The following is a 13,448-nucleotide window of genomic DNA, read 5'->3' on the forward strand; positions in this document are numbered from 1 at the left end:
TGATTTCCATTTTATTCTCTGTGTTGCTTGATGCAGGGCTTGCTGAAGACAGCTTAGAAATTTACCTTCAAGACTCTTTGATTTTAGGATTAAATTTATATAAAAATCTAGTCTTCAACAACTCTGAGTTTACTTTAATAGACTGCAAGACTTTGACCTCTTTCTGGCATTGGTAGGACATCTCTATTAAGCTCCACAACATAAAAGGTGTCTCCTGATCTCTTACTGAAGCCTTTGCCAGATTTTTTGGTATTTCCTGATGATATGTTTGTGCTAAAATGAACAATTTAGCTGTTACTACTTTTATGCAGGTTGGGAATGTAGAAACCAGACTTTGTTTTTCATTATGTTCTAGTATCAGGGTCTGGTCAAATATTTGATGTGGCCTAGATGCATTTTTTTTGTGGTCTGTATATATCTTATTCTGTACACTGCAGAACACCTGCTAAATTCTTTTAACATGAGACATTGCCACTGTCAGTGAAGCTGTAACTGTGGACATTTGCCTGGATGTATTTCTCATTTGCTTTATTCAGAATGAGGATGAAAACAGAGCCAGTGAAAGCAAGAAAACGAAACTGGAAGAAAAAGCTCCATCAGGACACAAGGCTTCTAGCAGTAGGGAGTGAGTATCCTGGCTGTGTTCATGACTTTGAAGGCTCTGGGTGATCAAGGGGAAGATGGGTGCTCATCGTTCCCTCCTCCCCCCAGCAAAGTGTTTCCTCCTTATTAATGAGTAGGTAAAATTTCATTGTTTCTTACACTTCAGAAAGATTTACTTCAGAATTTCTACTAGCAGTTGGTAGAAAAGATTGGCCAAGGAGAGTTTTTTCCTTGACAGAAGTAAGGTAACCCCTCATGTGAAGGGTTGGGGTGTTATGGTATCTCTGCTTCCTGGGTTTTCTCTAATATCCAGTGGGGTTTTGTTCTGGTTTAGAAATCAGCTGTCTCTAGCTTTTTGGTCTTGGAAAACCTGTGCTTTTCAATTAACCCAATCTGTTAATTCCCCATTTAAGTTTCTAAACTGTGAATAAATGACTTAACTGGCATTGCCTGGGAAGCTGATGGTGTTGAGATTTGGATCCATGGTTTAGCCTCACATTTGCATGATAGATTAGCTAAAGAAAAGTGTGAGTGACACAGAAGTAAATACAGAGGCAGCAAATCAATAACATTGTTTAATACTCTTTACTTGTATGTTATTTCTCTAATTTTCGATGCTTTTTGTAATAGCTCTTATGCTTTTATTTGCTGTATTTCTTGGTCTGTGTTAATCCACAGGAAAAAGTAAGGTTTTTTTTTCCACTGCCTTTTAAAACTGCTATTTCAGATCAAGGCCCTGAAAACGGATATAATTATGCAATGGAAAATATTTCTCTACAGTGAGTAACTGCCAGATTACAAATATGTGAGGAGCTGCAGCACATCAGATGCTACAAATCTTGTTTTCCCATTCTGAATTAAACAGTGTCTTACTGTTTGTTAGGAAACAGCTGTAGAATGAACAGATGTGGCTGTAGCTTGATGATGCTTTTTTACCTCTTCTGATATTCACTTGATTGTCAGTGCAGTTGTCTGAAGGACACTTGATAAGATGAAATTATGTGATTTTAGACAAATAATGTGTAGAAATAATTATTATGGGAATAATAATTATTCCAAGATAATAATTCCAATGATTATTACCAAGAGTAGCCCTCAGCAGCCAAGGTAAGAGTGTACTGGAAGGCTGTGCTGAGAAAACTTTCCAGTTTCCTGGGTTCCAAAGAAAAATTTATCTGGACCATCTCTTTTATGAGCTGTTAGGCTGACAAGTCTGCAACAGACAGGCCGGCGCTGCTGCTGGCACTCAGCTCTGACCTTGTAGGTGTTGAGGGTGTTGTTTTAAGAACTGGTGTAGGGATGTGGTTTGATGGTTAGAACTTGTCAACTGCGTTTTCAGGTCAGGACAAATAAAACGGTGCAAACGAGTTCAATCTGGAGCATGGAAAGCTGCTCACTGAGATGATTATTCTTTTTCTTTTCCTCCATATCTGATTTGCTAGGTCTAAAAATAAAAACCTCATTTGTTTAAAAAAAAAAAAATATATATTTTCTTTTGTATGCAATTTTTTTAAGTTTTGTGGTTTTGATTTTTGTTGTTGTGTGGTCGATTTTCTTTTTGATTTTTTTTTTTTAAAGGAAAGAAACCCCAAACCTGAATTTGTTGATTTTTGTCCAGGTCTTCAAAGCCAAATGCTGCTAAAGAGAAGGATTTACTGCCATCTCCTGCTGCCCCAGCCCTGCAGAAAGATTCCAAGCAAGAACATGGCTCCCGGAAGAGGACGGTCAGTCAGTCGTCGTCCTTAAAGTCCAGCAGCAACCCTAGCAAGGAGAGCAGCAGTAAAAGCAGCTCATCTTCTAAACAAAAGAAGACAGAGGGGAAGAGTTCTAGCAGTGCTAAAGAAGCCAAGGTAAACAGCTTCTCTGTAAAGGCCTTTGGCCTGTTCCTCTGCTTTACAGCTTCACAGAATCCCAGCATGTTAGGGTTGGCAGGGACCTCTGGAGATCATCTCCTCCACCCCCCCTGCTCCAGCAGGTCACCCACAGCAGGGTGCCCAGGGTCACAGCCAGGTGGGTTTGGAATCTCTCCAGAGCAGGAGACTCCACAGCCTCTCTGGGCAGCTGCTCCAGGCTCTGCCACCCTCACAGGAAGGAATTTTTTCTCTTGTTCAGATGGAACCTCCTGGGTTCCAATTTGTGCCCGTTGCCCCTTGTCCTGTCGCTGGGCACCACTGACCAGAGTCTGGCCCCAGCCTCTTGCCCCCCATGCTCTTTATCAGCATTGATCAGATCCCCTCTCAGTCTTCAGCCCCAGGGCTCTCAGCTTTTCCTCAACACAGAGATACTCCAGGCCCCTCAGCATCTTTGTAGCCTCCACTGGTCTCTCTCCAGTAGTTCCTTGTCTCTCTTGAACTGGGGAGCCCAGAGCTTGACACAGGACTCCAGATGTGGCCTCACTAGGGGAGAGTAGAGAGGGAGAAAAACTTCCCTGGATCTGTTGGCCAAACATTTCTTCATGGACTCCAGGAAACCATTTGCCTTCTTGGCCACAGAGGCCCCTTGCTGCCTCATGGTAAATTTGTCCACCAGGACTCCCAGGTACTTCTCCACAGAGCTACTTCCCAGGAGGTCAGCCCCTCACCTGTACTGCTGCAGGGGGTTATTTCCCCCTAGGTGCAGTTTGACATGTTCAGTGTGATCTAAACAATAATTGGCAGTTCAAATTTAGGTGTAATTAGGTTTAGATACACGTTGTTTCATGTCTAGTGCTTAAGTACCTTGGGAATCTGTAAATTAGAAAACAACTTGGGAGAGATCATGGAATACTAATGCTTATATTCCTACAGAGTTCTTATGCTAATTAGTGAAATGTATTTAGTCACCTTCTGATTACTGATGCTGCTTGCTTTCTGTTTAATTCATTAATAAGAAATATAATTTGAAAGCTGCTTATGCAATGGTAAGTGGAACAATGAGGTTACTCTTGTCTCATTGGAGCAGATCCAGATCTTGTCCTGGTTTATAAGGAGAGCAGAAGCTTGGTCCATGCTCAGTGCTAGGTTGTGAAGCTGTAGCTCTCATTCTGTGATGTTGGAGGACCATGGAAAGATGATTTCAACTCCAGCTCAGGATTGTACAGAGCTCTCTGTGCCTGGAGTGGAGAAAAAATGGGGTTCTGAAGATGGTGCAGAAAATGGGGTTTAAGAGATGTAGATTAGAAAGACATGGTTGAATTTTAAAATACTGTAGGAAAATTGTACCCTTGGGTCACTGAATTTTAATGTGCTTTTTTATCAGTATATAAATGTGTATTACTGGACAGAAATTAGCCTGTGAGGACCTCTGAGAGTGTGTTACTGAATACCTGTGATGAGCAGTTCTGTTGGATAGCCAGCTGTGGAGCACAGTGGGTTTAACTGGGAGGGATTTCACCTTTGTCTTGGTGTTTCTAGTGTGTGTGGCTGTCTCCAAGCAGTGCAGCAGAGCCCCAGAGCCTCTGAGGGGCTGTAGAAACCCTGGGAGTTAAAACATCTGTTAAACCTCAGCAGCTGGAGTTGCAGTCTCTGAAGAGCTTAGAAGCGAAGACTAAAAACGTTCAGGACAGATAATTGATTTGGGGAGGAGTAAAGCAGCTCATAGATGTTAGGCAGAAAGTAACTTAGTCATCAGGGTGGGGATGGTGAGTATCTGAGCTGGGAGATGTGCTGTTGTACCTTCAGATGCCAGCAGCAGGAGATTCCAAAGCCTGGCAGGCTGGTTGTCTCAGTGGCTGTGTAAGACCCTTCCAGGAGCTGTAGATAGTGAATTTACCTTACAGGCTGAGAGACTTTGCCCTTCTTCATTCATCAGTGTAGAAATGTCCCTAAGCCAGCTGTTAACCTGTGAGATGTTTGTCATTTTATACTTCAGGTATGCTCAGTCACACCTTTCTCAGAGTAGTGTTTGCTCTTCCTGAGCTGTGCTGCATGTTCTGTTCTTGTTTCTCTGCTGCAGTGGCAGCTTCCACATTGCTGTGCAAACCTGGTGCCTTGCAACCCAGCATCCTTCTGGGTATCAAATGTATCTGCATAGATGGCCTTAGGTCATGATAAATTAAGGGAGCAGAAAATGCCTGTGAAGCTGGGGAGTTGTTTTATGCTGTTTAGCTACTAAAAATGGATTCACTTATCATTCACAGGATGTTTTTACTGTCCCTCTATAGCCTGAAGTGTCGTGTTGGGCTGTGTCTCATTTAGGGGAGCCAAGGACAGTGTGTGGTGAAGACAGTTAACTTTTCTCCCTGAAAATGATGTTCATCCTTCTGAAATATATATATTTTTTTTTCCAAGGCAAAGAGTGTACCACTGAGAGAAATGAGAAGTCAGAGATGTATTCATCATCTCTGTTAGAGTGGAAAAACAGGACTTAGTGACATGGGAGATTCAGGGAGGGATTTCCTGGAGCTGGGTGTGTCTAGAAAGCCTTGGCTGCGTTCTTCCCTCTAATGGGCATCTCCTGGTGCAGCAGAGAGGAGCTTGGTTGCAGCCTCTGTGTGTGGCTCTGTGCCAGGGCTGGGTGAAGCCCTCGTGGGAGCTGTGTCAGTGTCCCTGCTGAAGGGCAGCCTGAGCTGCTGCAGAACTGATGTTGCTGCATGTAACATGTGAAGCCAGGGCAGAAATGTGCACAACAAATGCTTTCCTGGAAGGCAGAGAAGGTTTACCCACTCTTTAAATTTCTGGTTTGACAATGATTCTCCTTTCAGGAGAAGAATCTGAACAACTCATCAAGCTGCCCTCCTGCATCTGCTCCGTCGGCAGAGAGCTCCAAGTCAAGAAGAGCAAAGCTCGTTTTTGATGACAGGTAAGAAGAGCAGAAGGCACTTTCCCTTTGCATCCCTTTGCAGTCTCAGAGCTCAGCCAGCTCCCCAGGAGAGCTGTGTTTGCTTCCCAGGAGGAGAGCCCAGCTGGTGCCCTGGGGAGCTGCACGTTGCTCCTGCCTGCTGTCTGCCTGCTCCCCGTGCCCTGGCCAGCTGGGAGGAGCTGCAGCCTGCCCTCAGCATGCCTGCCAAGCATGAAAGGATCACGCAGGAGACTTAAATAGCACAGGGTGGTTCTGGTTTTAAATGTTGATGGGTCCCTTTTCACCTTACCAGGACACTGCTGCTACCCCTCTGCCTGTTCTCTTCTCAGCAGAGCCCGTGGCTTCTAGAGTCAGGAGTTTGGCTCATTAATTGTAGAGAGGAGCCTTCATTTTTTGAAATTCCAGACCCACAAGAGTGGGACTGGGCTTTAATCCTAGGGCAGCAAAGAAAATATCTTGAAAAGAAAATATAGCAAATATTTTACTGTCTGGTGCAGACTTCAGCTTTCACTTGCAGCAGCTCAAATCACAGCACAGTGCTTGAGCTTAAAGCATTTCTCCTTGTTCTCTAAATTCACTTTACAGATAAAATTACAGTGGCTTCAAATGTAAAAGTAACTTCCTGGTTAAGAACTCTTTGGAATTGGCAAACTAGCTTGTAAGGGCTTTTCTCCCAAGAGTAATTTCTTAAAAAAAACAGTTAATTTGATGATTGGAGTAGAGTATCAATTGTTTAGGACAAAGCAGTTTACAGGGATTTTGTAATTATTCCAAGACAAAACTGAAACTGAAATGAGATCAGACTTTTTAAAATCAAATCTGAATGTGTGTTGAAGTGCAAGACATAACAAGAGCACCTGCCAAAGGCACAGTAAACCTGCTTGGGAATGAGGACAGGTTGTAACCTTGTGACTGAGGCATTTTTAGGATTTCCTGGTCCTAGAAGTGATTGAATTAGTTCTGTAGGTAGATGACTTAATGACATCAATTTCCTGTAACTGGACTGTTAAAAGTGTTGATTTCAGATGTCTTTAATTTTTTTACAAGATAGGATGGATGGGAGAATTTGTTTCAAACTTTAATCAACTCATAGGTAATATCTTAATATACTGAAATGTGTAATTACACTTTTACAGTTACCTTGCCTCATCTAATTGTGAAAGTCATTTAGCATTGATTGGCTTGGGTAGCTAAGTGAAAGCAATTACCACCTGAATGCATCTTGATTTATTTTGTGCTATTATCATAATTTGGAAATATTTCACAACTTCAGTAATGCCAGTCCTGGAGCTGGTGGATTAATTATTCCTCATTTTTTTTAATTTTGTCTTGTTCCTTGCCCTGTCCCTGTCATTGGTCTAGTGTTTGGTTTGCTTGACTATGAAATGCAACAAATTTAACCAAATTATGTGTATTATCAAGTTGCTTAAAGTGCTGTCTTGAATTACCTGAAATTAGAGAATGAACTTTAAACTATTCCTAACAATTTTTTTCATACTGTAACTAAGCATGCTAGTTAACTATTTATTATTTTCATTTTTCATTTTTTTATATTATTTAGTTACTTTATTTCTACTTTATTAATATTCACTTCTTAATAATTACTTATTTATTAACAGTTTTTAAGACAGCTTGATTGTAGTGCAGCTCCTGCAACTCGAGTTAGAAAAACTATGAAAATGGGGCAACATTAAGAAACTTCAGTCACAAGAGGACATGCAGTGGGGAGGGGCTGAGTCCATTCACTTGTGTCCTCTGTTGCAGGACTTACTCAGCTGATCATTATTTGCAAGAAGCCAAGAAGTTAAAACATAATGCAGATGCACTGGTAAGTCAGTCTCTAACCTTCACCCAGTGCTTGCACGTGATACAGGGCTTGATTCACTGCCTTTGGTGGTTTGCTGCCCTTCTGTGCTGGAGCTTTCTGGTTCTTCCTCTCTGGTTTTTGTCCTCTGAGGGTTTTTTGTGCTCTCCTCAGTCTGACAGGTTTGAGAAGGCTGTGTACTACCTAGATGCTGTGGTGTCCTTCATTGAGTGTGGGAATGCATTGGAGAAAAACGCTCAGGAATCCAAGTCCCCGTTCCCTATGTATTCAGAAACTGTGGAATTAATCAAGTAAGCACTGCAGGGCACATACAAAGAGCCCAGTGGGTGGGAAAGAGGGCTGGAAATTGGAGCTTCTGGGTTTATTAGTGTTTGACTCCCAGCTTTTGAGCTCTCTTATCATTCTCTGATAAAACTGGGTCGCTTACCAGTTCGTTCCAGTTGTTGAGGCTTAAAGTGGTTTCCTGAAGGTTGAGATGCTTTCTACTAATGCTCCTTAAATCTTGAAGCAAAATTACTTCTGTTGCCACCTAGTCAGCATTTTGGTTAGGGGCTGAAAGAGGTTCCTGAAATGAAGACAGTTGAAGCTAGGAATTCATGAGAACTTCAGTGTTTTGTGATGGTTAAACAATCCTGTAATCTTTATTTTGTTGTTTGCTTGCTGCCTTTGTTTGCAGATACACTATGAAACTGAAGAATTACTTGGCACCAGATGCTACAGCTGCAGATAAACGGCTAGCAGTGCTTTGGTAAGTGTGTTCTGAACTTAACACACTGCACTGAGTAATTCCATGTTTTATCTGCAGGAAACTGTCACCCTGAGTTGTCAGGTGTAGCTGAACCAAACACATGACTGTACACAGACATGAATGCTGTGTATCTAATGACTGTAAATTGGGGCAGAGGGGATGTTGCCCACAAGGGCCAAGTCTTTGAAACGTTGAGGAGTAAGTGCAGGAAGGATGGGGATCCTTCCCACACACTCTCACCCAGGGATAAGTCAGAATTCTGACTGGCTGTAAGGAATTGTCACTAGCTTCCTAAATCAGGAGGTACAGGGGACCAGAGCCAGTTGGGTTGGGTGAAAAAGAAAGGGGAGGCCATGGCAGAATGGATCAGGCTCTGTAAATCCTGACACAGGTGGAAAATAAACTAAACCCTTGTCTAGGAAGTAGCTTGGCTAAGTTTCCTAGCCTCTGAAGTTTTCCTGGTCTTCCTGGTCTCCTAAGCTGAGAACTGGAAATGGGAAAATGAGCAAGATCACTGAAAATTATAGTTTCAGCTTAAGGCACTCAAGGCTGTGCTTTTATTTCCTTGAGAGTTTAAAGGTGCTTATGGATTTTTTTTCATAAAGCTACAACTCAAGAGTTGGCAGAGAAAGCTTTACAAACACAGCTACTGGATTTTTGAACTTCACTCAGTTGTGCTGAACCTGACTTTAATTGTACATGTTCTGTTCTGTCTTTGCTCAGTCTTCGGTGCCAATCTCTGCTATACCTAAGGCTGTTCAAACTGAAAAAGGAAAGTGCATTGAAATATTCTAAAACTCTGACTGAACATCTGAAGGTAATTGCATGTGTATTTTCTTTAAAATAGGAAATCCTAACCCACTTGAAGCTCTACATCACTTTAAATTCCTGAATCTAATTTTCAGAGTGGTATGTGTGAGCTTGGACTGTACCCTGTTTAGAGCTGGGCCTTGGAAGTGTGTTAAAGTTGAGTAGTTTAAAACTGGGAGTAGTTTAACACTCTACTGTTCCCAGCATCAGAGCTCTCTATCAATAATTTGACTAGCTTTTGCCTTCTTTGACAAACTCAGTAGGCTTCAAGCAGGATTTGAAAACTTTTTTCTTGCTGTAGATAGAACAAACTGAAACTTCACTGTCATGTTTAAACTGAAGGAAATCTTGGGGTGCATTACATGGGCTGCAGCTGTTCAGCCTTCCCCAAAGCAGGCACCAGAGCCAGCTTCTACTTCAAAACCAAATTTATGACTTTTGGAGGTTTTTTTCAGTGGGCTGTTTGATATATCTATCTATCTATCTATCTATCTATCTCTCTCTCTCTCTGTATATAGATATGTTCTTTTTAAGGTATTCCAGCCACACCCCCACCCCTGAATTTATCTAAATTCCTGTACAACTGATTTTAAAGTGCTGGCATGGAAAGGAGATGAAGAGACACATCCTTTGAGTGAATTTATTTGAATGACAGTGTTGCAGATGAGAAGAACAGTTGTGATACTTCTGTAATTACTCAGTCTAATCTAGACTGAGATTTTTCAGAGGAACACTTGGGGATAGATAACTCATGTCCTTGTGTTTCTCTGAAACATCCATCTCTCCATCCTGAGAGGAAACAGGCTTCTCACATGCCTGACTTCTACAATTTTTTGAGACATCTTTAATTTTTCAATGCCAGTAATAACAGATTTCTTCCTATTAATGGACTGAAAATCCCAAAACATTGTCATAAGAGGCAGTGGGGTCTCCTGGTTAGAACACAGGACTGCTCCAGTCCTACATTGTATATTTAGTGGCCCTCTTTGTGTTGCTAAAATAATCCCTTCATTTGTGTCTCAGTCATCAGTAAAACAGGATATTTTATTTTCCCAAATTTGAAGTTACTGGGCTGTTGTTCAGAACGTTGGTTGTTGCTTAAAAGACAAACTACAAAAATTCATTTGGAAGTAACCAGATGCAGTAAAACTAATTCAAGTATGAACATAAAGCAGGTGACAAATTTGCTTTTCCTCCAACAGAATTCCTACAATAATTCTCAAGCCCCGTCGCCTGGCATGGGAAGGTGAGTGGGAAAAGCTGTTCCCTCTGTTCCTCAACTTCTAGCCAGTTTCCTCTGGAAGCTGTGTGCCTGGGGTGCTCCAAGAGTAGCTCTTCACTCCTTAAAGTGCTGGTTCCAAGGGTGTGGATTTTGATTTGGCTGTTTGTGTAACTGTTCTGATAAAGGGTTTGGAAGGTTGTGATAGTGCTCAGCAGCTCCTTGTTGGAAAAAAAAAGGGTCAGTGTGTCACTAACAAATCACTTATCTCAGTGAGTTTTGTTGGTTTATTTTATGTGGGGTTTTTTTTCCCCCTCAAAATGATAACAGCTTTATTCATGCTTTGAGTCCAGATGGCTGCAGATACCTTCAGGGTTGTCTGTTCCACACTGCTGCTCTTGAAAGCCTAAGGAAGGAGCTGTGCAGGATCACTCTGTGAGCTCTAGGAGGGCAGTTGAGATCTGTGTTACCTGACAGTGTGATATTATGGCAGAGCAGTTGCTGTGTAGTTGTAATGTTTGTGGTGTTATTCTCTGGGGTTCGATTTATTTAAACAATGACTTTAAGATCTTATTGAATTAAGAGATGATGAGGTTTGGTAATTAGATTTTGACTGTGAAGCTAAAACCCAAGAGCTGGAGGATGCTCAGCAGTCCTTACCATGGAGGATCCTCAGCAGTCATTACCAGCTCATGGATTTCCTTTGTTGTAGGGGAAATCCTGACTTTTTGATGTATAAAGTGGGAGTGCTTTAGCATCTCACACCCTGGGAGGTGGGAGGAGAGGTCTTGGAGGAGGTCACCTTACAGCATGATGTGCCTGAAGTAGATAAATGTGTCTATAGATCAGCATTTCACAATGTCCTGTCTCCCTCTGGCCGAGCAGCAAGCCTGTGGGTATGCCATCTCCAGTCTCTCCAAAGCTGTCTCCAGGGAATTCAGGAAATTACTCCTCTGGGGCAGCCAACCCTTCAGGGAGCGGGTCTTCGGTGACGATCCCCCAGAGGATCCATCAGATGGCAGCCAGCTACGTCCAAGTTACATCCAACTTCCTCTATGCCACTGAAATTTGGGACCAAGCCGAACAGCTGTCTAAAGAACAGAAAGGTGAGGGCTGGCACGAGGGGGTGCTGGCATGGGGGATACCAGAGGGTGCAGAACTGCTCCTAGGAGTTCTGGAGTTGCAGTTGATGGTGTCCAGGACACTCAACCAGGTCCTCTGGGAGAGTAAGATGGGAAGTTGCACCGTGGAGTACAGTGACACCCCAGGGTGGTTGTCAGGGTGGTGTCAGATGTAACATTTCCTACCAGCTATGTTTTTAAAACAAACCAACCAACCAGACTTGTTGTATTTCCTGTAAAATTTCAGTGCAGGGAGAGGAACTTGCTGCATTTCCATTTCTGAGGTTCTTAGGTGAAACTTGAGGGGGAAGGCCAAGGACACTTTACAATAGTTTATCCATACTCTTGTTATTCTTATCAACCAGTCTTCTGGAAAAGAGTAAGGAAATTGAGTAGAAAGGACCTTTTCCTTTAGTTTTACCCTTCCCTCTTTCATGACTTCTGCCTATCTTAATCTAAAAGATCCTAAAATCTTAATCTAAAAGATCCTAAAGTCTTAATCTAAAAGATCCTAAAATCTTAATCTAAAAGATCTTAATCTAAAAGATCCACGCTGAAACGATGGAGGGGGGGAGGGTTGGGTGTAATATTTCCCCTGTGAAAACCCGTGCCTGGTTTAACTGGTGTTTCTGTTGTTTTAGAGTTCTTTGCTGAACTGGATAAAGTTATGGGCCCTCTGGTTTTTAACTCAAGCCTCATGACCGAGCTGGTGCGTTACACCCGCCAGGGGCTGCACTGGCTGCGCCTGGACGCCAAGTGACACTGGGGCTGAAGGAATGGAAAGATCCAACCCCTGCTCCTCGCTGCCTCTGATTCCTCTCCACAACACTGTGTCATGTCCAAAGGAAGACTGCCATAACACATTGCTTAGTCGACACTAAGAGCAAGGAATGCTTTCACCTCTCCCATCCTCATTTGTGGTTTTGTTTTGGTTTCTTTTTTAGCGTTTTAACCCCGAATCATCTGGTCAATGGACTCCTTCAGTATTCCCCTTTTAAGTTATTTAAATATTTTAAAATTCGCTGCAGAGAAAGGTAGTTTTTGCTGATCTGTCCTGGATGGATCATTGGAATTCCAGTCACAACGCAGAAATAGGCAGTTGAAATCGTATTTATTTTAATTTTCTAATTTTAATTTTGAAAAGCCCCATTTTCGGGCCGTTTTTTAGATATTTCTTCCCTAAATTTACCCTTTCGAGTACTTAGCAGAAATTAAACATAGACACTTTATTTAAGTACTTTGTGAGCTTTGTTACTCTGTAATGTCTTGTGGTGGTAGAGCCTGTAAAAGGAACTAGGGCTGGTAGGTTCTAACGTTTAGGGACACCATTCTTCTCATGCCTAATGCCTACGAGTCAACTAATAAATGACAACTACAGATTTATTATTGCAGAATTTGTACTAAATAGAAAAGTTCCAGATATTCTTCTACGTATTAAGATACTTCCTTTAAATGAATTATAAAGAAATTTATATGGAAAAGTATTTAGCTGGATCTGACTTGGATTGTTTTCAAGGCAGTTTCAAGACCTGGATTAACACTATAACAATCACAAAACATTACAGCCATTTGGGTTTGATGTCACATCCCAAGTAATGGTGTAGGAACGAACGTCAGTCGGACGGGTGAGATGCATACAGGAGAAGTTTCTGAAAAGGACAATCTTGTGCTTCTTTACATCTCTTCATTTAAAATACGTTTTGTTTCCGTGCTTGTCATTCTTTGACGCTTAGAAAATCGGTGGACTCTGTGGTTGAAACACCAACAGTAGCTCAGTTCCTACCAGAGCTGTCATTTGCATCTTTTCCATTGACTGAGAAACCAGGAATCTTGCGTAGAGATCGAGGTCCATTTTTTTTTTCCTTCCTAGGGTCTGATAGGTAACGGACACTACAGGATGACAGTGCAACAGCCATCGTGGGGTGGGAGCACACCTGCTTTTACAGGGAAATCGACTGTTCTGATGCAGAATGGATTTAAAACTTGTCTTTACCCCGTGTTAATGAAGGTCCCGTCGGTGTTTGGCGGAGCAGAATATTCACTTGTCGAGGGAGCGGCTCGGTTGCAACGGGAGTGGCTCGTGAGTTGCAGTTGAGTGCTCTCAAAAAGTGCAAACCAAAGTACCTTGCCACATAAGGTGCTTGTGCGAGTCAAAGGTTTAAAACGCTACTGCTTTCAGTATTGCTTAGTGCCCCTAACATGTCTGGTGTGCCTTATGCCTTACTTTTAGATGAAGATTTTATGAACTGTTTACAAGATGTTTTACAGCAGGACCAGGTATACTGTATGCAGTGGTCTTCTGCAGTACTTTGGTAAAATTCCATTTCCTTTTGAAAAAAAAAA

The 13,448-nt window shown here is 42.2% G+C and overlaps 1 protein-coding gene across 1 annotated transcript in view; it reads left to right on the forward strand.

The window, feature by feature from the left end:
• The window catches only part of AFF4 (AF4/FMR2 family, member 4), a 30,230-nt gene extending 18,056 nt beyond the window's left edge, over nucleotides 1-12,174 (forward strand). The window contains exons 11-20 of the mRNA XM_008936201.1: nucleotides 537-625; nucleotides 2,222-2,453; nucleotides 5,285-5,382; nucleotides 7,147-7,210; nucleotides 7,361-7,497; nucleotides 7,884-7,955; nucleotides 8,679-8,772; nucleotides 9,968-10,011; nucleotides 10,870-11,090; nucleotides 11,747-12,174. Of these exons, the coding sequence (XP_008934449.1) occupies nucleotides 537-625; nucleotides 2,222-2,453; nucleotides 5,285-5,382; nucleotides 7,147-7,210; nucleotides 7,361-7,497; nucleotides 7,884-7,955; nucleotides 8,679-8,772; nucleotides 9,968-10,011; nucleotides 10,870-11,090; nucleotides 11,747-11,865 (1,170 nt within the window). The 3' untranslated portion in view covers nucleotides 11,866-12,174. The remainder of the gene's footprint in view (nucleotides 1-536; nucleotides 626-2,221; nucleotides 2,454-5,284; nucleotides 5,383-7,146; nucleotides 7,211-7,360; nucleotides 7,498-7,883; nucleotides 7,956-8,678; nucleotides 8,773-9,967; nucleotides 10,012-10,869; nucleotides 11,091-11,746) is intronic.
• The last annotated feature ends 1,274 nt before the right edge of the window (nucleotides 12,175-13,448 follow it).

The sequence above is a fragment of the Merops nubicus genome, unplaced genomic scaffold (genome assembly GCF_000691845.1).
Source record: "Merops nubicus isolate BGI_N331 unplaced genomic scaffold, ASM69184v1 scaffold18632, whole genome shotgun sequence".
NCBI lineage: Eukaryota > Metazoa > Chordata > Aves > Coraciiformes > Meropidae > Merops > Merops nubicus.